Source organism: Leopardus geoffroyi, chromosome C1, assembly GCF_018350155.1.
Source record: "Leopardus geoffroyi isolate Oge1 chromosome C1, O.geoffroyi_Oge1_pat1.0, whole genome shotgun sequence".
Taxonomy (NCBI): domain Eukaryota; kingdom Metazoa; phylum Chordata; class Mammalia; order Carnivora; family Felidae; genus Leopardus; species Leopardus geoffroyi.
The window spans coordinates 220,612,999-220,640,273 of record NC_059328.1 but is presented as its reverse complement, the minus strand read 5'-3'; the positions used below and the strand labels follow the sequence as shown (position 1 = coordinate 220,640,273).

The 27,275-nt window shown below is 64.1% G+C and overlaps 1 protein-coding gene across 3 annotated transcripts in view; it reads left to right on the top strand.

Moving 5' to 3' along the window:
* Nucleotides 1-7,123, top strand: part of NDUFA10 (NADH:ubiquinone oxidoreductase subunit A10) — a 51,552-nt gene extending 44,429 nt beyond the window's left edge. For all 3 annotated transcript variants that reach the window (XR_006713338.1, XM_045482346.1, XM_045482347.1), the window contains one exon: nt 6,726-7,123. Coding sequence is in view for 2 of the 3 variants with exons in the window: in XM_045482346.1 (XP_045338302.1) it covers nt 6,726-6,794 (69 nt within the window). In the remaining variant the exon portion in view is untranslated. The remainder of the gene's footprint in view (nt 1-6,725) is intronic.
* Nucleotides 7,124-27,275: the final 20,152 nt, after the last annotated feature.

Genomic DNA, 27,275 nt, shown 5'->3' with positions numbered 1-27,275 from the left:
CCCTTGTGTCTCTTGCTCTCTGTCTCTGTCACCGCTTCCCAGCCACTTCGTCGCGACGCGCCTCTGCGATCTGTCGTGTCCCGCTTGGGCCCTGTTGCCCCGGGTGTTGTCTCTCACCCCTTCTGGGGGCTCCGTGCACAGACGTTGTCCCACTTGACGGTGACCCAGAGGTCACCGAGATTCTGTGTTGGGCCTTTTTGTCTCTGTGCCTTACTTTCAGTTCCCCGTTTCCTCGTGCGTGTGAGACGCGCTGGCAGTTCCCTGGTGTTCGTTCGGGTCCTCCGAGGAACAGAAGCCAAGATGGGATTAAATTGCCCAGACTGTTGGGAGACACCCGTGAGGAGTGAAGGGGAGAGATGCGAGGTGCAGGGGGAGCCTTTAGTCCTCCGCTGCGTGCCGTCCGTGACCGGAGAGGGACGGGAGGAGCGTGGTGTAGCAGCCGTGCAGGATGGGCCTGGCCGGGTGGACGAGGGAGAGTCCCACGGCCCCCACAGACGGGCTGGCCTGGACCCTCTGTGGCTCTGAGCTGAGGGCCGAGCGCCTCACCGGGGCGTGGCCTCGCTGCGAATGGGGCGGTGGACCACAGGGTCGGCGTGGGGGCGGTGGGGACGTCTGAGCCGCACGCTGCTGTGACCACCACCCCCGTCAGGTGGACTCTTATTTCAGAAACCCTATTTTCTTTTAACCCTAGGATTTTTATTTGTTTCTTTTTATGTTTTCTAGTTTTCTCATTATTTTCATTTTTCATTTAATTCCTTGAGCAGGTTGAATATTTTTACAATAGCTGTTTTAACGGTCTTGTTTCCTAATCCGTCATCGTCATTGTCTCTGAGCCTGATTTGTTTTTGCCCCTAATATGTTTTCCCCTGGTTACAGGTTATGTTTTCTTCCTTCCTTCCTTCCTTCCTTCCTTCCTTCCTTCCTTCCTTCCTTCCTTCTTTTTTATGTTTATATTTGAGAGAGAGCAAGCGGGGAAGGGGCAGAGAGAAGGAGAGAGAGAATTCCAAGCAGACTCCACCTTGCCAGCACAGAGCCCGATACGGGGCTTGAACTCACAAACCGGGAGATCACAACCTGAGCCGCAACCAAGATTCAGACACTCAACCGACTGAGCCACCAGGCGCCCCAAGTTACATTTTCCCTTCATGTGTCTGGAGACTTTTCAGTGGTTGCTCTGTGTTGTTAGTTCTACGTTTTTGAGTACTAGATTTTGTTTTATTCCTCTGAAGAGTGTTAGAACGTTTACTCCGCCAGCCGGAGGTAACTGCAAATCAGTGTAACAAGCTTAGCTTCTTGGTGAGTCTCAGGTAGCCTGACTTCTAGGGAAGGATTAGCCCGATACGTGGGCGTGGGGGGCCTTGGCTGCCTGGAGCTCAGTCACTCACGGCCTGAGGGGAGCACCTTGCAGCCCCCAGAAATGCTCTTTCCCTCGGGTGGCCCTCTGCCTGCCTCCGGGACCGTCATCTCACGCGTGCACGGACGTGCCCAGCCGCAGACCCAGTGGGTCACTGCGATGAGCCTCTTTCCTTGCCCGGGGCCTCCCTTCTAGCTCTCCGCCCACAGATGCTAGCCACCCTGACCTGTCTGTCCTGGTGTGGATTGGTCTGGTGGCTCTCACGTGGTCCATCCACAGTGGCAGAGCACATACGGCTGCTCCCCGGGCCCCTCACCCGGCCCCTCCCTTGGGCACGTACCCCCACTGCCCCCCTCTCCTGGGCACATACGGCCGCTCACCCGGCCCCTCTCTGGGCAGAGAGGCACCACAGTCAGTCTGCAGACAAGCGGCATGACCGACTTCCAGCCAAACCGTGTTTTCCCCGAGCACAGTCGTCAGGCTGGAGGTGGTCTTCGGGTCCCGGCACTAGGCCGTCCCCGGCACTGGGCCAGCAGCCTGTGTTAAGCGCACGAGGACACGTGGAAGCTTAGAATCGCCCCCGCGGGGCAAGCCGCGGCGTCACGATCCGGGCCGGCGGCTTCCGCGCCTTCCGAGTGCCGTGTCAGCATCCGTCTGCTCACCGTTTATTTGCCCTCGAGTGAGCAGCCCCCCTTCGACAAGTGTACCTGAAACACGGAAACCTGGAGGCACGCGTCGAAGATGGTTTCTCTCCAGGAAAGCCTCACGGAGCAGGTTGGCCCACGGGCTGCACACGGGAGGCAGTTGTGGCCGGCGGCCTAGTGAGTGGGAATGGAGTCCGAGCCAGAAGACGTGGGTTCGGATCCTTGTCCCGTGCACACTCCGGCTGTTTGTCCCTGGGCTCCTTAGCCTTTCTTTTAGAGAGAAAAGAGAAAGGACTGCGTGTGCTATGAGCTTCAGGAGGCGTGGAGTGTGCAGTTAGCTCAGCTCTCCTTCTTTGGCCCCCGGCCCCTGGGCCCCTAAGAGGCAGCCTGTGAGAAGTTTCTTTTGAACGTCCCCTTCCAGGGGTTGTGTGCTAGCAGTGCATGCGTGTGTGCGTGCTTTTGTGCCTGTGTGCGTGCGTGTGCCTGTATGCGTATATGCATGCGTTTGTGCGTACGCGTGTGCGTGCAAGTGTATGCGTGCGGGTGCATGTGTGTACGTGCCTTGTGTGTGCATATGTGTGTGTGCGAGCGTGCATGTGTGTGTGTGGGAGGGGGCTGTCCAGTAAGCTGTCGTGTGCTGTTTGCCAGGAGGGTCAGGGATCTCACAGTTCCCACCGTTATAAATGTTAGTTTAAATTACACACGACCCTCTGACACGCAGATTTTGCACAATTAAATCATTTGGGGAAATCGGGAATGATTTTGCAAATACGTACTTTGGTATTCGTGTCTTTTCCGTGCCAATCAAGATGATGCCAGTGGGAACAAGACCTGGGCCTGGGGAGGAAACCACTGAGCTGCGGACAGCCCCGGATGCCCACGTCCTCGGTCTCTGGGCTGCGAGGCTGTGTGCCCCCCGACACCCCGAGGAGGGCTGCCCAGGGGGAGCTCGGGTGGAAGGCCACCCTTCTGCCTCCTCCAGGACATCAGTGCCTGCTCTGTGCCACTCACCCAAGCCTCCTGCTTGTTCATGGCTCTTCCCAGTGCCCAGCCCCGATCGCCAGGTTTACGGGGGCACTGAGCCCACTCATCACGGAGAGCCCCAGGGGTGGGCCGGCTCACCACAATATCGGGCACCAGGCAGCTTGGCCACTTTTCTGGAAGAGTTTGTGTTTGTGGTTTGCTGCAGTGTTTTCTTAAGGAAATTCACTTTTTGATTTTTTTTTTTAACGTTTGTTTATTTTGAGAGAGAGAGAGCCCGCGTGCACACATGAGCAGGAGAGGGGCAGGGACAGAGGATTCCAAGCAGGTTCTGCGCTGTCAGCGCAGGGCCTGACGTGGGGCTTGATCTCAGGAACCTGGAGATCATGGCCTGAGCCGAGATCAAATCGGATGCTTAACCGACTGAGCCCCACCCTCAGGCGCCCCTAAACTTTTTGATTTTTAATGGTAAATGGAAAAGGTGGGGAAACAAATTCCTGAGAGTATTAAACCGGCACAGCACCGTGACTTCAGAGGACAGGTGTGTGCAAGATTAGCCTCAGCTCACATGTCCCACGTGGAATTTCGGAGAGGGAGCGCTGAAGGCTTGAGTTCCTAGGTCGTCTTCCTTCCTCCCTCGCCCCGTGCACACGCAGCGGTCCTCAGGCCCGGTCAGCAGGTGGCCCCCGCACACTTCACATGTAACGCTTCATGGGATGTTTTCAGAGTGAAGAGGGGGCCTTCCGCTAGTCAAAATTTCTTCTAAGATATTTTCCCGTGCATGAAGAACAAACTAAGACCAGAAGTAAGTTCAGCTGGGAGAACCAGAAAACAAACCGGAACATCAGCGGCTTGAGGAAGATAGGTGGTCATTTGTCCTGTACAGGCTGGAGGCTTATACTCGGGAGGCGCTGGGCAGCTCCTGTCTACAGAGTAGCCCGGCTAGCGGCCCCGTCACTGAGGGGGTGGCCCTCGTCCAGGGATGCGCACCTACAAGCCTGTGTGCGCTAAGGGGTGGCCGGGCCCGGGGAGGTGTCGCTCTGGTGTCGGTTCCTGAGCGGTGCCCCTGCGGGGCTGTGTTTTCTCACATGACGAATGTGAACTGGGTTCTGCTGGTTTGCAGGTCTATTTAAATGAGCAGACGCAGCTATGAAGTAACGTGTAAGCAGCTTATCTTGTGCTCCCGCGGAGTGAAATGTTCCGAATGGAAACCCTCCCTGGGGTCTCTGTTGGCTTACATGCACTGGAAAGGGACCCTGAGGATCTGGAATCAAAGGCCAGTGAAACCGCGCCCTGAGATGTCCAGGGAGCAGGCTTCACGAGGCAGTTAGCAGATACTGGCCGGACTCAGCAGGTTTGACGTTCTGCTAGTTTTTATTTGCTCCGCGGTGGGAAACTGGATTTGCGAAGAGGAGGACAGAGCCAGCCGTCGCCTGCCCAGCCTGTCCTCCGCAGGTGCTGCCATGAGGGCCCGTGTGGCAGACGCCAGCACGAAGGACACCTTGACCTCAGAAACCCGGGGCTCAGCCGCGCGGGTTTGCCGCGGGGTCGGGCGGGTCAGAGCCTCGGTGCTCTTGCGCGGAGGCGCCAGCGCTGTGGTGTTCGCCTGTGGCGCTGCGGCGGTGCTCAGAGAGAGGCCGTCTCCTTTCCCGCTGCGGCTTGGTGCCCGGGCGGCCGTTTGCTGGGTGTTTCCGGATGGCGCCCGGCCTGCCCTCCCTCCTTGTTCTTGCTCTCAGTGGGCCGCCCACTGGGTGGCGGGGGCCTGCCCGCGGATCTCTGCACGGCCCTGTCTCTGGAGCCTCGGACCCAGCCTTCCAGGGCCCCACACCATCTCCACGAGGTGCCCGGGGCTGCTCCCGTGCGGTGTCCACAGCCCGGCTGGGGCCCCCTGCCCCGGGGACATCGCCTGTCCTCCCCCTGCTCCCCTCTATTTACCCAGGACCTTGAGCCCTTCGGGCCCAAGGAGGCCAGAACGGCGTCGGTCCCTGCGGCCCTCGCCCGTGGCACTCCCTGCACCTGTTCCGGCCCAGCGACTACCTTACGCCCAAGTGCCTGTCAGAGTCAGAGAGCAGAAGAGCTCACCTCTTCCTGCCACTTCCGAGTCCCGTAGCTCGCACAGCGGCCCCGGGCGCCCGCCTCTCCCCGGGGTGTCCCCCGTTCTCCGCGCTGGGCTGGCCCACAGTGCCGCTGTGGGCTGTGGGCGTGTCACGTGTGCTCCCTTGCCAGTCTGCCCCCGAGACTCTCAACTCCTGGAGAGCTGGGTCTTGTCCTTTGTTTTCCTCTTGTGTTCCCGGAGTGCTCGTGGCACCTGGGTAGGGCCCCATTGGCAGGGTACCCCGGGCCTGAAAGTAGAGATGGCCCACGCTTGTCTCCTCTACCTGTGTGCCAGCTCCCTGCTCACCCCTCCCGCCAGTGCCCCGGTGGCCGGACCTCCGCCGCCCGCTACAGAATCCCCCCGCAAACCTGAGGCTCCAGTAGCCAGGAGAGAACATGGGTTGGGGGCCCCAGAGCTGGTCGTCAGGGCTGTCTGGCCTTGGGAGTGGCGTTCAGGGCCTTCACGGACACGCTGCCCACATGCCCCTCAGTGGTTCCCCTCGCTGTGGCTGCAGGTGGATGCCTTTTGCTGATCAGGATAAAGGAAAGACTGATTTATTTTATTTTATTTTTGTAAGTTTATTTTGAGCGTGAGAGTGATCAGAGGAGGGGCAGAGAGAGAGGAAGAGAGAATCCCAGGCAGGCCCCATGCCGATAGCGTGTCAGGCTCGAACTCCCAAACTGTGACATTATGACCTGAGCTAAAACCAAGAGTCAGACACTTAACCAACTGAGCCACCCAGGTGCCTGTGGTTTATTTATTTTTTAATACTTTAGTACTATGTGCAAAATTTGGAAGAGTTTTGCATGTAGCGTGTACAGATCTTTCCACATCGATGTGAAAACATGAAAAAGAAAATTCAGCATTTTGTTCCCATTTACGTAACTTGAAAAACGTGCTGTATCTGAGTGTTTCCCGGCCTGCGCAGCGCGTCCCTCGGGTCTGGGTGAGCCACACGCCGCTCCATCGCGAGGCCACCCTGTGGCTGGTGCTGCCTTTTGCAGCCACTCAGGGCCGGCGAGCCCTGGTCTCGATGCCGACTCCTCTGCCCGCGGGGCTGGGCTCGCGTCTGCGTGGCACGGTCTCTCTGCCCTGCATCCCCCGTCTGTGCCCCTGACTTCCCTCGGGTGTGCGGCGGGCGGGCCGGCAGGAGACCTCCCTCCTCCCGGCCCCGTTGCTCCCCTGACAAACAGCCCTCCTGGGTCCAGCCGCTCCCCCACCCCTGCTCCTGGAGGTTCCCACTGAGGTCGGGCCTGACAGTTCACCCGCTTCCTTAACCTGCCCACATAGGTGGCGGAGGGCGGAGGGCCCCGCGTTAGCCTCACCCGAGGACTCACGAGAGTGTGCTGGTCCAGACTGTGTCCCCCCGGAGGTGTGATTTCATTGGCAGGTTTTGCAGTGTCACCGTGTTATTAAATCATGGCCGTCAAAGCCAGGCCAGAGGCCGCCCCCAGTCTGCTGGTTGCCGGAGCATGTCAGCCGGCCGAGCTCTCACCGGGGGCCTGTGTGACTCCCCTTGGAGTAGCACCCATCATGGGGCGGGCCCCCTGGTCCTGCTGAGGAAGCTCGGAGTCGAACAAGCTCTCGGGCGGGTGAGCCGGGGGCTCCGTGTTCCTTGTAAAGCATGTGACCGTGGCTTTCCCTCCCACAGCTGCCAGGACGCAAGTACTGCCCCGGGTACAACGCGGACGTGGGTGACAAGTGGATCTGGCTGAAGTGACGGACCCCCCTCCGTGGCCTGCATCGCGATGACGAGGACACTTCCGGTCTGCCTCACTCGTGGGGTCCCTGCAGCTTACTCGGGGGGAGGGGTGGGTGAGCCAGAACCAGGCCGCCTGTAGTGTAGCTGCTGGGGGACCGGGAGCCTCTAGTGTTTGGAAGGCGGGAATCTTGTAGCTTTGGGAATGATCACCGGGGAAATAAATCTGCTATTAAAGACTGGATGTTACTAGATGTTTCTAGAAGAATTCCCTTTCATTGCAGCTGTGTTCAGTGTCATGCAGATTTTGTACCTGTCTTCACACTTCGGGAAATAAAAATAAAACTGTTTCCGTGGCATTTGCCTCCGTCACACGTCTGCACACGCACACGTCACATATGTGTACGTGCACACACGTGTCTGCCTGCACTTCACCGACCGTGAGCTTTGATGCATTTGGTTTATTCAGTCAGAGGTGAGGACAGAGAGGGCCCCTGAGGCACTTAGCCGTCTGACCGGCCGTCTGGCTACTGCGGGGGGCACAGGAAACAGGCAGGGAAGAAATCGCCGCCTGCTTCTAGAACCACCTGTTTCTTCTAAAAGACACGTCAGGAGACACACAGGAGGACCATCGTTGTAACTCCTCCGAAAGCAAAGCAACGAACTCTGTGTTGTGTTCAGAAACGAACACAGAAAGGGAAAATCCCACTCCACTGAGACGTGCAAAACTTGCACGCTTGTTGTAGAGTTGCGCGCGTCAGGGCCGCCGTGGGGCAGGTGCAAGTCGTGGGCTCCCTCCTCGGAGCTGCACCCCGGCCACCTGCCACCTTGGAGACGTGGGAGACTGACGCGGCGTGCAAGTTAACGTCCAGCTCCTGGCACCCCTCCCGCCCGTCCAGCCCTGCCCACCCCTCGGGTGCTCGGCGGGCACACGGCCTGCCGTCCCGGGACTGCAGCCTGGGCAGTGCTCTTTGGGCCTGGTGGCCAGAGGTCTGCTCTCCCGCCCTTCCCCCCTCCTTCCCCTCCTGCTCCCCTCCGTTTCTTCCTTCTTTTCCCTTCCCTCCTTTCCCCTCACTTCCCCTCCCTGCCTCTCTCTTCCCCTCATCTCTCCCCTCCTCCTCCCTCCCTCCCTCCATCTACCCCTCTCCCTCCCCTCCCCTTCTCTGCTTTCCTCTCCCTCCCTCCTCACACCTCGCCTCTTCTTCCCCTCCCCTCCTCCCCTGCTCCCTCACCTCTTCTCTTTCCTTCCTTTCCCCTTCCCACCTTCCCTTTTATGGGGGTGGGAGGGGGTTAACAACTGAAAATAAAGTTTCCCAGCAGCATGTGACTTGGAGTCAGACCTCAGTGTTGAAGCTTCGCGGTTCCCTGAGAAACGCCGCCTTCGTCGCCGCTCTGAAGGGTACGGGGCCAGTAGTGGAGCGTTTTCTGGACGAAGTGCCTCACAGACCATTAAGGAGAGGAGGAAGGAAAAGAAAAACATCTTTAACTATCTTGGCTGTCCCTGGTGTCTGGGCCGTAACGAGCCCGCTCACCACGTCGGCCTCCGCATCACGCGCCGCATCCCCAGCTGGTGGCGGGGTCCGCTGTGCGGTCAGGCTTGGGTGGGAGCCGGCTCTCCACACGCGACGTGCCCTTCCCAGCTCGTGTGACAGCACCGGCCGGAGTCCGCGTCTGGCCCCGCGGGCTGTGCGTGCCCTGCCGGCCCGCGCACCGGGGCGTTGTGCTGAGCGAGGACCCGGTTCGCTTCTGGCGTCTCCTCTCCTGTGAACAGGCCAGAGAACAGCAAATAAACGGTGTCCAAGCCTCCTCTCCGGACGGAAACCCGGGGGAGGTTGGCAGACGCCCCTGTAGGATCTCCTGACTTCAGAGCACCCCATCATTTCGTTTCACAAAAGATGCTTACCGCCCCCGAAAACCCCAGAGTTGAGATAAAACCCTGTGTTTTAAATACCCCGTGTCGGAATATTTGCTGCTTTGGGGACCAGGGCCTAGGTGTTGCAGCAACGTGGTTTTGTCTGCAGTTTTTCTTACGGGCGTGTGCGCGGATGGGAGAGTTTTGTGTTACGGAAAAAGTGCTGCTTTTTCTCTCAAGGACTTGCCTGTTCTACCGGCTCTTATAAGCAGAAGGTTGCGAACACTGAGCTTCTTAAAGGGGGTCAGAGATACTCCTCGCGTCCTCTCTGCAGCCGCTACCTCCGCCAGCCCTGCTCCTGCACACGTGTGTGGCCGGAGCAGCAGGGGAGGGGACGCAGGTGTGCCAGAAGCCCCCGGTCACGTTGTGCTTCCGTTTCAGAGACAAAGGAAACTCGTGTCTTCCTCGCCAAAAGCCGCTGTGTTTGTCCAGAGTCCCATTTTTCCCCAAAGCCTGCCGGCTCCTGACTTGGCTTGGGGTCCTTCTGGGTCCTGTCTCCCAGTTGCCCATTTCTGGATTGCTTGTCGTTAGCGGTACACACGTCAGAACAAAGGGGCCAGCCGGCAGCTGCTTCCTCGTAGGAAGGCACAGTCCGTGCTCACACTGGGGCAGATCTGCAGGACGTGGGGGGCTGGCAGGGTGGGGGTGGAGAGAAAGCCACGATGACTGTCACGCATTTGGGCTTGCACAGGGAAGGCTGTGTAGGCTGGCTGGTCAGGACCCGATGAATGGAAGAATGTACCCAAGTAATTCGAGGTTTTAGACCTGGGTGGAAATAAAAGCTGGGGACCTGAGGCTTTGCTTTAGGAAAATCAGGAGCCCGAAAACGGAGGCAGAGATCTGCAGCAGTCACCCCCATCGAGAGGGAGCATCTCGTACCGTCCGGGTTTCACAAGGGGAAGGGCACTTTGCGGGAACGTGTCCACGACGTGAGTGGCCCTCACCCTCAGCCCTCCCAGTGCCTGCCTGGGCTGATTCTGGTGCCCCGTTGTGTCGGGGACCCCCACCTGGACTCTGCTGGGCTGCACCCGTTAGAAACTCCTCCCCAGAAGCCCCAAAGAGCCTAACACTCCGTGCAAGATGTGGTCGTCTGGCCTGCCACCACCACTGGCCCGAAGTCACCGGAGGCAGCTCAAGTTAGGGCTGTTCCAACAGGAAGCCGATGAGACACAGTCAACTCTTTTCTTTAAATGCGTGCATATGTTTTGTTGGCCTATACTATTGACTTGAAATTCTTAATTAAAAAATGGTTTTAATAAGAACGGTGGCAGATTTTCCTAAGTGTTCCTTCCAGAGTTAATGTGTAGCTTCGAGGTTAGACCCACCCTGCAGTTGCATTCTGGGAAGCAGTCTGTTCAGTGCTATGTAGTTTCGGGGAATTAATTTTTTTAATGAGGCTGTGCCCAGCGACTGTTTCCAAAATCCCTCCTGTAGTTTCCACAAAGGCATCTTCCTCTGTATATTTAGTGTGGTAATGAACCCACTCGCAGTGGAGGCCCACGGAGCCTGCGTCCCGGCCGCCACACCGTAGCCCCGGACGTGCTGAAGTGATCACGGCCGTGGGGCCCAGCGGCGGGGCAAGTGCATTGGCCCAGCAGGTCGGGCCCGACCCTGGGGCGCCCGACTCAGCTTCCGGAGAAGAGCAGCGTGGCTTCGGGGGGCGCGGGGCGTGTGGCTGTTCTGGTGGATCCGGATGGGACGCCATGGGGACACAGTCTCAGAGGAGAGTGTGTCGGGGAGGGGGGGCTGGAGGCCTGGCGGGGAGATCCGGGGCGCGGGAGCAGGGACGGTAGGGCGGAGGCGCAAGCTGGAGGGAGAGCGGGGTCCTTTCCAGCCAGGAGCTCCCTCCGGAGAGCCGGGGTCCAGCATCGCTCCTGCCAGAAGCAGGCTGGCATAGGCGCTTCCCCGCTCCTGGCGAGCCCTGTTCTGTCAGGGCGCAGGAGAGGGACACCTGCTGTGCCGCCCGCACTCCTGGAGGGGAGGGTCACTGGCACAGGACGCCCGCTCCCTCTGACTCTGAAAGACGCTCAGGCGAAAGGCACCACGTGTCTCTGAACGTCGCAGCACAGAGGGCACGACCTGAACCCTTCTGTAAAATTCGGGAGCCCGAAGGATCGTTTTAATCTTGGTATCCTAGCCGCACGAGGTGAAGCGGGGGCCCAGGCCTCGCACCACGATGGACGTGGTGTCGGACGGGCCCCGGGGTGGAGTCCGCGTCTGGCCCCGCGGGCTGCGCGCGCCCTGCCGGCCCTTGTGCTGAGCGAGGACCCGGTTCGCTTCTGGCGTCTCCTCTCCTGCGAACAGGCCGGTGAACAGCAAATAAAGTGTCCAAGCCTCCTCTGCGGACGGAAACCCGGGGGAGGTTGGCAGACGCCCCTGTGGGATTTCCTGATTTGGAAGCAGCCCGTGACTTGGTTTCACATCAGGGCCGAGCTCGGCCTGGACTCCTGTCCGTGCTGGCTGCTCACGGGCCCTCGCCTTAGAGACGCCGCCACCCGTGCGCGGTGGAGAGGCGGTGTTTTGTCGGGCGCGTGTGCACCTCGCCTGTGATGCCGTGGACGGCCCGTCGTCAGCCGGTCGGGGGCTCTGCGGGGGCCCAGTGGGCAGCGCATCCGCGGCTGGGCTCCCGGGCTAGTCCTGGTGTTGGGGCTCGGGGAGTAACTCCGGACGCTGACCTGAGGTCGGGTTGCCCTTCTGCTCCCTCCCCTTCTGAACCTGACTCCGGGCAGCGGACCAGCCCCCAACCCTGCACCGGGGGCAGCTCCGGGGCCACTGCAGCGTCTGCCCCTGGGGTTTCTCCGCCCCACACGGTCCTGCTGCCTGCCCGCCTCCCGCCCTCGCCACCGAGGAGTCAAGGCCGGGGCAGCAGTCGTGTCCGGGGCCAGAGTCTTGTGCACCTGGCCCCGGGCTCAGAGCTGTTGACCGCCCCCTCCCTAAGAGCCCGGGGCCCTAAGGGCACAGTTCTTGGTCATCTCCCGGAGCCCCGGCAGGCCCTCTAGTGGAGTCGGCACAGAACCGTGCCGGATGTGAGGGCCACGCCTTGTGGGACACCTGGAGGGCCAGGGTTCTGAGTAGATGGGTAGTTCTCCCCCCGCCCCCCGCCCCAGCTGCTGTGCCTCAGAGCACCTTTGGGAGAGGGCAGCGGGCTGGACCTTGAGGAGGAGGACAGAGTGTGTCCTAGTGTGGCCGTGGGACAGCACTCTTCTGGTCACGTTGACATGACCTCTCCGCTGTCTCTCGGCCTGAACACCCGCACTGGTGCTGCCCTGCGCTCGGGCGCGCTCGGAGGCCCCGCAGCCCTTCTCCGCCTTCCCGTTCTGCAGAAGGAACGGGGGGGGGCGGGGGGATTGGCCACGCGGCCCCCAGCATGTTGCTAAGACGTGCCCGATGGCGGGTGTCCGTGTATTTCCCGTCCGTAGTATTTGTGCCCTTAATATGCAGCCTGCTTTCTCAGTGGACAAACGTAATAGACTCGTATCTGTTCAAATGAAAAGCGAAACGAGCTTGCTACACACCGGCCAAAGCCGAAATTAAAACGAGCCCCTCCCGCGAGGGGGAAACAGTCTTGCTGAGAGGGTGTAATTTAGATGCAGAAAGAACTCCAGCTGGCTGCCAGTCCCAGCGCAAAGAGCTGGCAAAATGAGCCATTTGTCTGAGGCAGGCGCTGCTGTCCGCGGCGGGAGGAGGTGGAAGGGAGAGGGCCGCGCTGTGTGGTACTCAGAGTCCGCTAGCCACTCCCCCTGGCGCTGAGCGCTGAGTGCAGAGGGTGGGCCTGCGCCTGCCGGCTGTTCCCAGCTGTGAACTTCATGTGCAGCTACGAAAACAACAATCGGATGATCGTTACCTGGTCGGAAGTAACTGCGAAGACCCCAGACCTTTTTTTTTTTTTTCTTTTAACGTTCGCCCCTTTCTCTCTTCCGGCAAATGTTACGTTTGCTCATCTAGCGGCATCATCTAGCGGGCGTCCCCGCAGCCACCGCCGTTCACGGCAACACTGAAGGGTCAGTGACCCGGGCTTCTCTTGCCCTCCTTGAAATGGGGCTTCGGTCCCTAGGTGTCCTCTGCGCTGACAGCTGGTCGTCCGTGAGCCTCACTGGAGCCGAGGCGTGCCCCTCGGGGACGGTGCGGGGACACGGGGGGACAGAGAAAGAAGTGGCTTTCCCTGCAGTGATCGGACAGGAGCTGGCCTCGGCGCGCCTCCCCGGAGATGCCGGGGCGTCCGGTTGGCGGAGCGAGCTCCGTGTTTGCAGGCCCCGAAGCGTGTGCTGGCGTGCTGTGTCCCCGCGGGTACGGCCTCCCTGCTTTTTAGAGGCCAGCGCCGCCTCCTGTTCGGAAGGTGGTTGGTTTCTGGAAGCTGACAGGGTGGAGGGGCACGCGGGGCCGTGGGCGCTGCACGAGGGGGTGAGCGCACCAGCCAGGCTCTCGGCGTGGGCTCAGACGTGTGCCTGTGACAGCCAGCCCCCGCCCCAGCGCCCCCTGCGTGCACTGTGCCTGGTGCCCTCGCCAAACTGACCCCTGGGGCGAGCCGTGCACACCTCCCCGGGCGGGACCATCGTCCACTCCGCGAGCTCCCCGAGGGCTGGAACCAGCCGCCGTGGGCCTGCACCGGCTGTGGAGCTCACGGTGCTGCCCGCTGGAACCTTCCGGAGGCTCGGAGGGACCCTGCTTCCTGGCCTCGGCCCCTTGGCTCTTGGACCCCCGAGCCCTGGCCGAGCCCTGCTTCTGTCCCCACGTGTCCTCTGTCTCTCGTAAGGACCCTTGTGATGACGTCGCCCTGCAGAGTGTCGGGACCGTTCCCACCCCGACATCCTTACCTGCCAAGTAAGCCCTTGTGCCGCCTGAGGTCACGCAGTCACCGGTCCGGCAGTCAGGGCCTCAGGGGGCTGCCATCTGTCTGCTGCAGGCGCCCAAGATGGGGCCCCTGGAAGGCCTGTGGGTCTGCCGGGGCCGTCTCTGTACCTCGTGTGTCACCTCCTGCGGGGCCCGGCCAGGAGGCCCTCCGAGGAGACGGGGCTTCATGTTACCGACGGCACTTCGCTGTCCCGGCAGCTGCTGGCGGGCTCCCCCCCGCCCCCCGCCCCCTCACTGCCGTGTGACTCAGTCCCGCCTCCTCCTGCGGAGCGGTTGCTCTGTGTCTCCATCCCAGGGCTCACCCGGGACAAAGTGACGTCGGGCCACCCCGTCTCGTAACGGAAGTGAGGGGAAGCCAGGAGGGCCCTGCCTGCACCCGGTGCAGCCCGTGGTCAGAGCCCCTCTCGCCTCGCGGGACTCGGGGCAGGACCTGTAGGTGAGCGCCCCTGATCGCGGCTTCCTCCGGCCCCCACCGTGCTCCCCAGGCACCCGCCTCCCGCCACCCCACGGCCCGCACGCAGCCTTCCCCGTGTCTGGGCCTCTGCTGCCCACAGGCCTCCCCACCCTGACCTCCACCCTCGGCCCGTCCCTACCGACTAGGAAAGCGGGGCCTGTGCTGGCGTCTGTCGTGGGCCCGTCTCGGTGGGTCACTGGACGGCTCGTGTGCCCGCGAGCTGGACCAGGAGGGTCTGTGGCTGGCAACTCCGCAGAGACCGCCCGCCAGCCTCCTGCCCCGGCCCCAGGAGGCTGCCTGGACGGCAGCGGGAGGGCCCCGGGCGCCGCAGCGGGAAGGGCGCCCACCAACTCCGGGCACCGTGCATGTGGCAGACCCCTCCCAGTGGGCCGCCCCCCTGCTTTGGTCTGGGTGTGTGGACCCCTCCCTGCAAATGAGCACGGAAGCCCCGGCGGCCCCTCCCCCGCTGGCCTGGGTTCCTGGCGCCCCGAGGGCGGTCTGGGTGTGGCCTCCTGCCCGGCCTCCTCCACCTTGGACGGCGCTGGCCCCTCATGGGGGCCCCTTCACCCCTGACAGCCCTGAGCTTCAGGGACGTTACGCCCGCGTCCAGAGACACAGTGAGGAAGTACGAGGGTCCGGGTACGGGGCTGTCTGACCCCGGCACCTGCAGGGACCTTGCTCTGCCTTTCCCGAGAACCAGACGGAGGGCGCGAGTGTGGTCTTGCCGGATGCCCCACGGACCTCTGGTTCCGCTGGCTGAGGGCTCTCGCCACCCGAGGGGCCCTTCGAGCGCACAGCCTCTCTGGGGACAGCCAGGGGAGCGCCCACGGAGCCCACAGCCACTTTGGATGGGTGTTCACGCCTTCGGGAGGCGCGGCCCGCCTGCGGACGCTGCACAGACACGGCGGGGGCTGACCCCACAGCAGGGGCAGGGGGGCAAGGCCTTCCTCTTCCCCTTCGGGACCCCCTCAGAAGCCCTGCTCTACTCACGTGTCCACCTCCCTCCCGCCGTGGTGGCGGAGGGCAGAGCTCTGCTCGTGACCCCCGGGTCCCCCGTCCACCGCCTTCTGTGCCGGCGGCTCCCGGAAAGCGGGAGAGCCTGCCAGCTGGCCGAGGGCGGCTGAGGTTCAGGTCACTCAGTGGCGGCTGCTCCGTCCGTGAGCCTGTGTTTCTGCCGCAGAAGGGGGGTCGTGACAGCGTGGTTTTCGTGGTTTTGTGAGCAGAGTGACCTAGTGCTGCAGAGTGACTGGCATTTATCCGAGGAGCAGGTGACCTTGAGCGGCTGTCATCACCGGGGCATCAAACCCGCCTGGGGGCCGGCAGGGCCCAGGGCTCCGGTCCCAGTGCTCGGAGAAGACAGACTTGGCTTTGCGGAGGAGGGGTGCACAGGTCTGCGGTTCCGTCACCCATGCCCCGCTCCATAGAGAAGGTTCGGGCCTCCACGGGAGCCGTCTCAGGATCTGCCCCAGGTCCCGGGGAACCGTGGCCCAGGCAGGTGTTCCCGGAGGCTCTGGGCGCGCAACGGGGGGGAGGGGGGTTGCGAGGGGGGACACCCTCAGAGCCGCTCTGAGCCCAGAGCAGCGGGCAAACCCAGCTTGGGGACGCTTCCTTCAAGAAGTCAGCATGGCCTCGGGCATGGGGAGCGGGGCGACAGGTGTGAGGGCCTGACAGACGGACAGAGTGTGGCCCCGGGCCCGCCAGGGGACCGTGGAGCCGCCTGGAGTGTGGTCTCTTTTTTGGAAGCCCCAAGCTTCTGCTGGATGGCAGATCCTGTCTCTTGATGGCTGAAGCCCCCCACGCGGAACCCCCCCCCCACCCACAGGTGTGGCGGGACCCTCTCCCGGGACAGGCGTGGGCCTCGGGGCGCTGCCAGGCAGGGGGGCTTGGGTCTCCCACTCCTCCTGTCTTTCCTCGGGAGCCTGGGTCTGGCTGGCCGGAGGGCGGCTCCCGTGTCCACCCCTTTACCAGGCTGGCAACCTGGAGGCATCGATGGGCTGGGGTCGCCCGCTCTGGGGGCGGCCCGTTCACAGGGGTCGGGGGCCGTGGGAGACGGCTGAGTTTACCCCCATCTCCCCCAGCTGTTCCTTCCGTGCCTGAGCCTTCCGGAGTCTCTGTGAGCAGTCGCTGCCCCAGCACCCGACAGAGGAGGTCCCTCCGGGCCAGGCGGAGGGCACGGGGCCCAGCCCGAAGTCAGGCCCCTGGCGGACGCTGTGTGCCCAGGAACCTCAGTGATCTCACACATCTCCACTAGTGCATTTGGAGAAGAGGGGCTTGGGAGAGGGGTGCCAGGGCCTGGGTGAGGGGCCTGTAAGTGGTGGGGGGATGGGAAGGGAGGGGGAAGGGGGTGGGCACAGGGACTTCCCAACTCCCAAGTCCCTTTTCTGGAGCCGTCGAGTCCTCCTCCTCCAGGAGGGGCTTCTGGGTTTGATCGGTCCAGTCCTGAGAAGCTGCCTGGAGCCCTGGCATCCGGGAGCCCCGAGGCGGGGCCAGCTCTCCAGTGGTCATGGCTCAGCCCACGAGTTTTCACAGCCCGCTGGGAGTGCGCAGGGCTACCGCCCCCTTCGTGGGAAACATGGGGAGCCCGTCAGAAAATTCCCTCCCGTCCCGTATGAGTGACGACCGCTCGGGGAAAACCCCGTGGCCGCCGCGGCTCCAGGCGCGCGCACTCTCAGGTGCATTTTCCCGTCGAGTCTGGGGCTCTCTCGCCGTGGCGACCGGCGCTCCGGCTTCCCAAGCAGCTTTGCAAAGGAAAGGCCTCGATGATTAGAGCAAATGACGGTGAGACAGGAGATTTAACGAGTAGGTTTTTATGAAGAACTTCACAAACTAATCCGTATTAATAGACAAGACAAGCCGACATGAGGATAACCGGAGTTCTTGAAGAGGTGCTTCCAACAAACGGAGCAGGAAAAAGTGTGCACACGTGGCGTGTGTACGTGTGTGGTGTCCCCGTGGACTGTCCCCGGAGGCCACGGCAGAGGAGCCCCGGGGTGAGACCCTGGAGCCCGGCAGCCCCGCTTCCCCGGCCGTGGGGACTCGCGGCGTTTTAGGTCGGGGGCTTGGCAACGGTGGCCCACGGGCCAGCTCGCGGCCTGTTCCCACCAGTGGAGCCTCACCGGGGCGCGGCTGCCTCGCATCCGTGGGCCCGTGGTCTGTGGCCGCCTTTGCCCTGCGGGGCCGACTCGGAGAGCTGCCGGAGGGCCCGTCTGGCCCAAGGATTTAGCGCCTGGCCCCCCGACAGGAGAAGCTTGGAGAAGCTCACCGGCTCATCTGCACCGCTGCTGCGGATGGCGGGGGAGGGGGGGGCTCCATCAGTCTGTCCCCCCCATCCCGGCGCAGGCTGGATCCCCGAGCGGGCCGCGGTGACCCGGAGGCTGCCCCTGGCCAGCTCTCCCCGCAGAGGGCAGGCTTCTCAGCAGAACCGAGGCTCCTGTCTGCACCCCCGCCGGTTCCGTGAGGCCCCCGCGGCCGCTGCCGGGTGGAGCCACAGGGAAGGCCTGGTCTCTGTTCGTGGTTTTGTGTGTGCGAATCCGTTGGCGCCTTTGCTTCACGGTCTCGACTCTGGGGCTTCTTCTGCGCCTCTCTGGCTGCATCATCCGCTCCGTCCTGGCCGAGAGACCCGTCCGTTTCTTGTTGACACAGAGAAATCCCTTTTCTGTTGTGGAAATCGTGGACGTTACAAATACCTTCGACCATTTCTTGCATTTTTCTGCACGGCTCTGATCCTTAATAATGAACTCATACAGCGTTTACACCCCATCAAAATGTGATTTTTTTTTCCTCTTAGAGATGCAGGGACAAACAGAAACGCTTTAAGCAACGGCAGAAACACTGGAAAAAGTGAACGGCCACCCGGGGACGCCTGTGAACGTAGCAGCGTCACTTCCCCGGATGTGAACTTCACTAGTTCATGTCTATGTGTTGTCACCCCGTAGAGGGCTGCACGCCTCCTCCCCCAAGCCACACACACGTGCCGGCTGTCGCCCCGCTGGGCCGGAGTCAGTAAATCACCTCCTCGGTAAGTTGCCAGAGGATGCCGGGGCGTCTGTCTGGGGCCCGCCGAGGCCGAAAGGCTACGGACCCCGATCGGCCACCTCTGTTCCCACTCGGCCGGGAGCCGGTGAGGCCAGTGAGGCTCTGATGATTCCCCCGGGGGGGACGGTGTCCCGTCAGCCGGGGTCCTAACTGCCCACAGGCCTCAGGAGCCCCTTCTGGAGACCTGACATCCAGCTTGCAGTTACCGATGTCCTGAAACCATTAGCCGTCTGCCTGGCAAAGTCTTTCCACCGAGCAAATTTCTCCCAGCTTTATGGCCCAACGGGAACCAAGCGGTCAAGGAGAGACACTGCCACCCGCGTGACGCCCTGTTTGTGTGTTTGAGCGGCTCACGCGCACTTCCCGACGGCTGCCGGAACGCACGTCCGCGGTTCTGCCTCCTCTGTGCCGTTTGGGCAGCTCTCATCCCTGCCGACAGGCCCCACGCGGCCGGCCTCCGCTCCCAGCCGCCCCCTGCATAGGACTGGCACGGGGCCTCCGTGCGGGGACCGGGCGCGCCACCGTGTGAGTCGCGCTGAGCAGAGTGTCCAGGAGGGGCCCCGTGCCCGCCGGGGTCCCCGGGCGGGGACGTGTTCCGCTGCACACGAATGCGGGCTCTTCTTCAGCGACTGGAGCGCGACGCGAGTCACAGAGGCACGCACAGCTCCCCCCCGCCCCCCCCCGTGTGCCCCCGACCCCCACAAGCCCTGTGGTTCTGGCCGGTCTAGGCGGTGTGGCCGGAGGGCACTGTGTCACGTCAGTGGCAAACGCGGGCGCGGGGCGCCAGGCCTGCCCTCGGGTTTCCCCCACTTTCCAGGTGCGGAAACCGAGGCCCGAGAGCAGACGTAGGGGCCTGGGGGCACCTGGGCGGCCGGGTCACACCTGAGGCCGGGCACGGTCTCTCTGCAGCTACCCCGGCTGCACGCAGCACCCGGGGACAGAGACAGTTCCGGGGCTCCTCCGGGACCTGGTACGGAAGGCTGGGAAGCAGGGGACACGAGGCAGAAGCCCCTGGCCATGTGGGCTGCCCCCCGGGACTTTACCCGCGGCCCGGACGGTCCCTCCGGGGACCATGTGGGGAACTGGGTGCCGTGAGCAGCTCCGGGGTTTGTCACAGTTCCTTGCAGTCACCGTCGGCCGGCTTGCCCCACGGTGACTTACTGCAAAAGGCAGGCGGGGACAGGTGTCCGGGCACGGGGGCAGGGGCGGGGGCTGGGGGGGGGGTTACTGTGCGTGCAGCCCAGAGCCCTCCTGCACTGCTGGTGGGAATGCCGTTCTGGAAGCACGCGGCGCATCCTCCAGAAGGCGGACCTGGAACAGCCGCGTGACCGCGTCCCTCTCCCAGGCGTCTGCCCAGGAGGCGTGAAAAGCCGCGTCCGCACACATTGGCGGCGGTGCCGTTCACTGCGGGCAGAAGCGGGAACACCCCAAAAATACCCGTCCTCGGCGGAGTGGACGGACGGACGTGGCGACCCCCCTGCGGCGTGGACGGGCCCCGGAGAGCAGGCGCTCCGCGGGGGAGGCCGGTCAGACAGCGTGCCCCGTGCGGGGTCCACGGCCAGGACGGAGAGGAGCCTGGTGGGGGAGGGGAGCGGGGCCACCGAAGCGGCGCACAGTGGGATCGCGCTGACGGCCACGGCCCCGTCCCTCGACCAAAACCTATCACACCGCGCGCGCCCTTAAAGTGGTGAATTTTTGGGTGATTCATGTGTCCATAAAGTTGTTAAAAGCTGAGTTCCGAAAACACGGTTAAGGGTTCGTGCGCTACCACTGCTCCCCTAGATCACAGCGGCGGTCTGGGCTGAGGTGCCCTGCTCTGTCCCTGCCCTCGTGACCCCGCTGGGGCACGTGACCCCGCTGGCCCTGAAGGCTCTGGGAGGGCTCCCTCACTCCCCGGGAGGCACCGGGCCAGACCCCCACCTCTGCCTGTGGACATCCTCACGTCGGCAGGCGCGGCCGGGCTGCAACCAGGAAGAAAACCAGCAGAGACACGGGCAGAGCCTGGGTTCTGGAAACTTCCTCCTCGAGTGGGTGTGTGTGGGAGAGTTCTGCTGCTCCCACCAAAATCATCCTGCCTGTATTTATTCACTCCTATCCCTCTCCTTCCCTCCCTGCTGCCTCTCTCCTCCCTCCCCCCACCCCCCTCTCCCTCTCCCCTGCTTCCCCCCACCCCCCTCTCCCTCTCCCCTTCTTCCCCCCACCTCCGTCTCCCCTCCTTCTCCCCTCCCTCTCCCCTCCTTCCTCTCACCCCTCTCCTCTCCCTCCCAGTTCCTAGTACCCCAACCCCTCCCCCTCCCTCTTCCCTCCTTCTCCCCTCCCTCTCCTCCCCCTCCCTCTCCTTTCCCTCCTCCTCCCTAGCACAGTCCCCCCTCCCTCTCCCTCCCCGCACCCTCATGAACAGAAGAATGGAGTCTGGACCCACAGTCAGCATTTTCAGGGCTGCAGGAACGCACTGCCGAGTCAGCCCCTCGGAGCCCAGTGAGCAGGTGTCGACATTTCCCTTTTTCGTGGGGCGATTTGCAGCTACAGCAACGCCGGATGTCTCTGAAAGTAACAGGGTCCCTCCCGTCAGGAGACAGGGTCCCGTCAGGAGTGCCAGGGGCGGGGGACACCTGTGCAGTGAGGTCATCGGTGATTCTGCGGGAAAATGTGGGTGCCGTGAGCCAACCGATGGGGACAAACGGGGAAGGAGGGAGCGCGTCAGTCCCACGTGGCAGGACGAGTACGGAGTGGCCACTCGTGTCCCCGTGGGCAGCGGGGTCCAGGGCATCGAGGGAGACGGCTGTCTCGTTCCGTCCCCGGTTCGCGGTCTTCCTACCCTGCGCCACGTCAGGGCAGCGTTTCTCCACTGGGGTCACACTTACAGCTCAGTCCCCAGAGTGTTTGGCGGCTGTGGGCTCTGACCTCACAGGATCACACGACAGCCCTGCTCGGAGGCGCCTGGCCCGGGGTGAGCGCAGGGAGGGTTGGGAGGACAGGTCCGCGCGGAGGAGGACACACCGAGGTCGGGGAGGGCGTGCAAGGACGCGCACAGGACGCGGTGGTGCACAGGTTCCCAGGTGGGAGCCCAGCACCCCCGGGGGGGAGAGGGCACGCTCTGGGGGCGGGGGATGGTCGTGAGAAGGCCAGGTCCAGGGGACACCACGGGGACCAGGGCCCAGAGGCGGGAGACGGCGGCAAAGGTGCCTCCTGGGCTCCCGGCCTCGGGTCCCTGCCGCATCCCTCCTCCCCGCATTTCTCTGTCGCTGGCATTCGGGACGCGCCCAGCATGGCATCCGTGAGCGCACCCACCTGCTCCCACGGGAGTTACAGACCCGCCGGCACTGGGGGCGCCCCCCTCCCCGGGCCAGGCGATGAGGGCTCAGCGGCTGGAGCATCCCCCACCCCGGTCCCTGTGGTGGCCGTCCTCCCCCGCAGCCCCCGCCCTCCCCGCCTCTTCCCCAGTGAGGACTGTCTGGCCACCCCGTGCCCCGGGGGGGGGCTAGAGCTTGGAGATCTGGAGGGACCTGAGGGGAGACTACTTCCTGATCTGTTGTTGGCCCCGGAGCAGTGTGGCCACAGGACCGGGCACCCGCCCCCCGCCCCACCCCCGCCGCCCCGCCGCCCTCGCAGCCCCTGCACCACACCTGCCGAGGACGCTCCCGCTGCCGCAGCTGTTTGACCACGGGCCTGCCTTCCCCACTGAAGGAAGCTTCCAGAGTGTAGGGTGGGGTCACCGACGGTGTAGACGGGGACAAATGGATTCATGAAATCAATTGCATGCTTTGAGCAGAGTCTCCCTTTTGGAAACAGATCCCAAAGAAAGACCTTCTTCACTCTCCCTCGCGGCCTCAGAAGGAGCCGGTCCTCACGGCCCCTCGGCTTTGGGCTTGTGTCCCCCAGACGGAGAGGGCAAGCGTCTGCCATTTGAGGCCAGCTGTGGTGCCTTGTTAGGGCGACCAGGAGACCCCACAGTGGCAAGCAGAGGAACAGACAGGCCAGCAGGGCCTCGAGGGGCAGGGCTGGGCCGGGCGGGAGGACGGAGGGGGCCCTCGGCCGGCCATGGGGAAGAGGTGCCCGGGCAGAGGTGGGGCCGGCCTTCCAGGGGAGGAACAGCAGGCTCGAGGCCCTGGGGTGGAAACACGTGTGTGCTCAGAAAGCGCAGAGGTCACAGGGGCAGCAGGGCCCCCAGGGCCGCGGGTTTGGACCTGCGCACTTTGAGGGGCAGCCCGTGGAGGGTTCGGAGCGGAGCGGTGACCGGTCTGACGCCTGATGTTGGGGCCCCAGGCCCTCCTTGGTGACACAGGTCTCCCCGACTGTCCTGGTCGCCGGAGGTGCAGCTTTGGCCTCGGCCGCGGGCGTACTTTGACAAAACGCTGTGGCTCCTTCGCCCCTGCACAGGGTGGGCTGTTTGCTGGTTTACCCATTGCATGTGCACCGTGAATTCAGAGTGACAACTGGGGCGAGCTCTAGAGACCCACCCCGGGAGTCCTTTCCTGGGAGGAGTGTTCCAGATATTGTTCTAGAACAGTCCTTGAAAACACCAAAGAAAACTTAAAATCCCAGTGCTAGATGGAGCAGGTGAGCGGGACTTGAGGGCCGACCCCGAGGGGAGGTCAGAGAGCGCAGGTCACATCCCGGGTCACAGGAGGGGACACAGGAGACGGCCAGGGTGAAACGGCAGTGAGCCCACAGCACCCGGCGGCCCAAGGAGACCCTCAGCAGGCGGCCCCTCGCGGAGGGCGGCGTCCTGGGGCCCCCGTCCGGGGAGTGGGTGCCCTGTGGTATGGGGGCACCTGCCAGGCTTCCAGGCCACGGCCGCTCCCATCTCTGTCTTCTGACCCTCCCGCTGCCCTGGTGGTGCAAACTGCAGGGGAGAGGGAGGCTCAGGGAGAGAGCACTTCGACGGAGGTCCTGCCGTCACCGAGCGTTGTCACGTGACGCGAGCTCCAACGGAGAACAGGCACCCCGCGGTTGGGGGGGGGGGCACCTGGGATCCCAGCCACACGAGCCTCCCACGTGGCCGGCAGAGGGCCGCTTCCCCCCGGTGTTTGGAGGAGCCCCAAGCCCCGCGTGGCGACGCCTGAGTCCCGCCGCCCGCTCGCGCTGGCGCAAGAGCGGGGCCCAGGCGGGTCCGGGAGGCGGTGGGAGCGTGACCCGGCGTCCGAGCTCTGGCTCCAGCCTGGTAGCCCAGCGGCCGTGCCCTTCTCTGGATTCACTCTGCTCTGCGAGGAGGCAGAAGGGCCCGGCGCGCAGCCGAGGAGCTGTTAAAACGCTCATCAGAAGTGATCCCTGAGTAAGCTGTCTGGTGCTCGTACAGAGAGGGGAGGATGTATGTTTAGCCCCCTTTAGAGGGCACACAGCGTGTTTGAGGGAGCAGGAAACAGCCAGGTTCACAGAGGGGGCCGCCCACAAGTGGGCACTTCTGTAAACCCGCTCCTTAGCGATCCACCCAGACCGACTAATCCCTTTGAGAGTGGAAGGCGTAATTGCCCGTCTTTGGCAGGTAAGGGCACCTAATCTCTGGTTTGGCCGCAAATGTGGCTCTCTCCTCTGTGGGCCCTCAGCAGCTGCCGCGGGCCCACGTTTTCCCCCAACCCCGGTCTCAGAGGGTCTGTCCTGTGGGTGGGTGTGACGCTGTGGGGGGGGGGGGGAACAGGCGTCAGACCAGGGGTATTAGGAAATGAATGGGTTACCACCAGGCCCAGCGGGGGAGTGTGGCAGAGCCCGTGGCAGGCGTGAGCCGAAACTGGTCCCGGGGCCCCGGTTCTGACCCGCCGGGGTCACCTGTCGCTGCAGGGTGCCTGAAGTCCCCTCCAGCTATGCTGTGCCCCCTGCCCGCCACCCTGCCAGTCCGGCAGGGGGCCCGCCTGGCGGTGCGGGGCGGCAGGGGCCAGGGCATCTCTGGCTGGTTTCGGCACACCCCCAGGATCCCGGGGCTTTGTGGGGTCTCTCACCCCGTGGTGTGTGGGTTGTAACCAGGTTGGATGCGACGGTCTCCAGTTTCCCTAACGGGTGGAGAGTTTCCCTAACGGGTGGGGCCCGGGGATACAAGGAACAGGAGATGCCTGGGGTCTCTGGGTCCGAATCTGGGGCAGGGAGAGATGTGGCGCGCCATGAAGGGCTCCTCCCTTGCCTCGGGTCACCCGTCCCCTCCCTGGCCACAGGCACCTGTGAGGGGACTGCGAGCTGAGGGGAGGCACCTGCCACCCCGCTCCTCCTCTTCCTCCTGGCGCTGTGGGCTTCCGACCCGCAGGGGGTCTGCTCAGTGTCTCCTCTTGTCGTCCCAGGACCCAGCAGGAGCCCGCATGCAGCAGCTGTTTCCACTCGTTGAACGAATCAAGCGTGGGTTCCCCAGAGACAGAGAGACCCAGAGAGATTTAAGTTTTACGGGACTGGCTCACACAACCGTTCAGCGGTCGAGTCTGAGATCCGCACGGCAGGCTGGCGAGGCTGGGAATCCGGGCGGGACTTGTTGCCACAGTCTTAAGGCCGGCTTCCTTTCCTCCAGGAAACCTTGCGTTTTCCTGAAGGCCTTCAACTGATTGGACGAGGCCCACCCACGTAACAGAAGGCGATCACTGCTCAAAGGCTGCTGATGGTGGGTGCTAACCACACTTGCCAGATACCTTCACGGCAGCACCGGCGTCAGTGTCTGGTTGAACTGTGGGTACAGCCGCCTGGCCCACGTGGCACCCGAGCTGACCCGGGGTTACGCACGAGATCCCAGGCACCGGGGTTGGAGTATCTGGCCTGGCCTGGGAAGCAAGGGAGCTTGTGGGTGGCGCAGGCCTGGAAACAGAGGCCCCGGTGAAGACCGCCCCCCTCCACTCGGCGCCTCACCCCCCCCGCCCCCCCCCCCCCCGCAACAACTGCCAGACCCCTTCACCCGGCTGGGGGAGGCCACGCCGCCAGCGACCAGGTGGGAACGGCCGGGACCCCTGGGGCCTCCACCACCACAGGAAGGGACCCGGGGAGGAGCTGGCCGGGACACTAGGGGTCTTCCCGTAGGTCAGGGGGCTGAGGATAGAACCCACGGAAGATAGCCTTGGAAAGAGGGGCCGGACTAAAGATGGAGGGAAAGGCCAAGTCTGGGGGGGGTGGTGGAAGGCCAGGGCGAGTGGAGGAGGGGCCCGGCTCGCCCGTCCCCTCCCCCACCCCAAGGGAGGGCAGCTGTAAAGGGAGCACCAGGGCCGGGCACGGCCGCCCCCCCCCCACCCCCGTCTGCCTGTGGGCCCACGATCCAGGCCACCATCCAAGGGCGGGTGGCCGGCCGGGTCCTTCACGCGGTCGGCAGGATGTGGAAGTGGGGGAGAGGGGAGGCAGCAGGGGGAGTGGCAGTTCAGGAGGAGGGTTTGGTGTTGGGATAGGGCTCTGGCTCCCGAGGATGGCCCGAGGAAGGCCCGGGGGGGGGGGGGGGGGGGGGAGAGCCGCTGCAGGCCCAGCTGGAAAGGGAGAAGAGACACTGGCCTGTGACAGCATGACACTGTGCCCCCAGCACCTACCGCGTGCCAGGCCCTGGGCGGCCACTATAAACGGCCACGGAGTGGGTGGAACCTGGTGGTTTCCCTCCCCAAGGCCCCTGCGGTCGGTCGGTTGGTGGGAGGGCTGGGGGAGCCTTCCAGAAGATGGGGGAACCTGCGGGTGGAGGGCAGGAACCGGGGGGAGATACACTGAGGGAGGAGCACCTTCTAACAGGAAGGAGAATCGCTGTCAGTTAAGTGCTGTTTCCAGACGGGGAAACTGCGGTCGCGGGTCGCTTCTTCCTCAGGCCCCGGGGAGGGGGACGCGTGAGAGCAGGGCGAGGCGGCGGAGGGGGGACCTGGTGTCTGCACAGGTGCCCTCCTGAAGGCCCCGGTCTCCCCTGAGTCACCCCCACCCCCCAGGGCCCAGGCGTCCATCCGTTGTCTCTCCCGATCCCTCCTCCCGACTCCCGACTCCGGGGCAGGTGGTGGTCATCTGGCCGCGTCCTCCTGCGGCCCCGGGCAGCCCCCCACCTCCCGCCAGCCCCGTCTTCCCTGCTTCACACCTGCTTCATCCAGGGGGGATGCTCAGAGTGGATGCTCTCTGCGCCTTTATGAGGAGTGGGGAGACCTCCCCACCCCCCACCACCCAGGGGGCAGCACGTTGGGGGGGGGGGGGGGAGGGGGGCGGCGCAACCGAGAGTGAATGCAGGTGGGCGGTTCCCCTGACCCCATCCTCAGGGAAAGGCACCCAGGGTGCGGGGGGCCTGGGGTCCCTGACTCGGTTGGGGGGGAGGCGTCCGGGGTACAACGAGCAGACCAGCAGGACCCCTGACCCCGACATCCGGTGGAGGAGCCTGGAGGGGCAGGGGCAGAGGTGGCCCAGACCGCCTTAGTGGCGTGAGGAGGGGGCGGGGGGGGGGGCGGGGGAGGGCGCCCCGGGGCAGGGGCTGGCAGGGGCCGGGGCACCAAGCGTCTGGAGGCGTGGCTGGCGGCGCCCGCGGGGCGGGGACCCAGGCAGGACCTCCGAACCCGGGGTGTGGCTGTCGTCGCTCCCAGAGGGGGCCCGGGGCTCCGAGCGGCAGACCGAGGTGAAGAGTCGTGCCCCGGCTGGGGGGGGGGGGGCGCACCTGGGGGGCGGCCGGGCTGCCGTGTGGCTCCCGAGGAAGGGGCAGAACCGACGGCCGGGCTCCCGGACGCGGCCCCCGGGGCGGTGCGCCCTCAGGGAGCCGCGCACGGGGGCGGGGAGGGAGGCCGCCCGCGCGCCCGGCCCGCCGCACCCCTGCAGCCGCTCAGGGGCGGGGGCGCCCTGGGGCCGCCGGGAGGGGCGGGCGCACAGGAGGGGGTGTTACTGGGCCCCCTGCGGAGCAGAACCGCTTTCGTTTTTCCGTGTTTTCCGGCCGGTGTTCTGGGCTCTCCTGTGCTCTCTTGGCTCGTGATGCGCGGACTCGCCGCGCTCGGATTTCCCTGGCACAGGAGAGTACCTCGGGTGTAATTTTTCTTCCGTTTCTGGAATAGTCGTGTCTTCCCGGTGGCACCTGGCCTGCCTGTCTGCCCGCACGTTTGCTGTTCCTCGTGCCGTCTGGCGCAGACGCCCTTCCGCGGGGCCCGGGGTTGCAGGGGAGCCGGGCGGGGGGCGCTGTCCCAGGCCGCGTGGCCGGGTCTCCTGGGCCCCCAGCGCTGCTCACCTGGGGACGGTGCTTTGCTTGCTGGCTTCCTTTTAAGGGTGCAACGGTTGTGGGTGCACAGGACACGGCGAAACCAGCGCACGGCGTGGGGGGGGGGCACGGACCCTCCCCCAGGTGCCG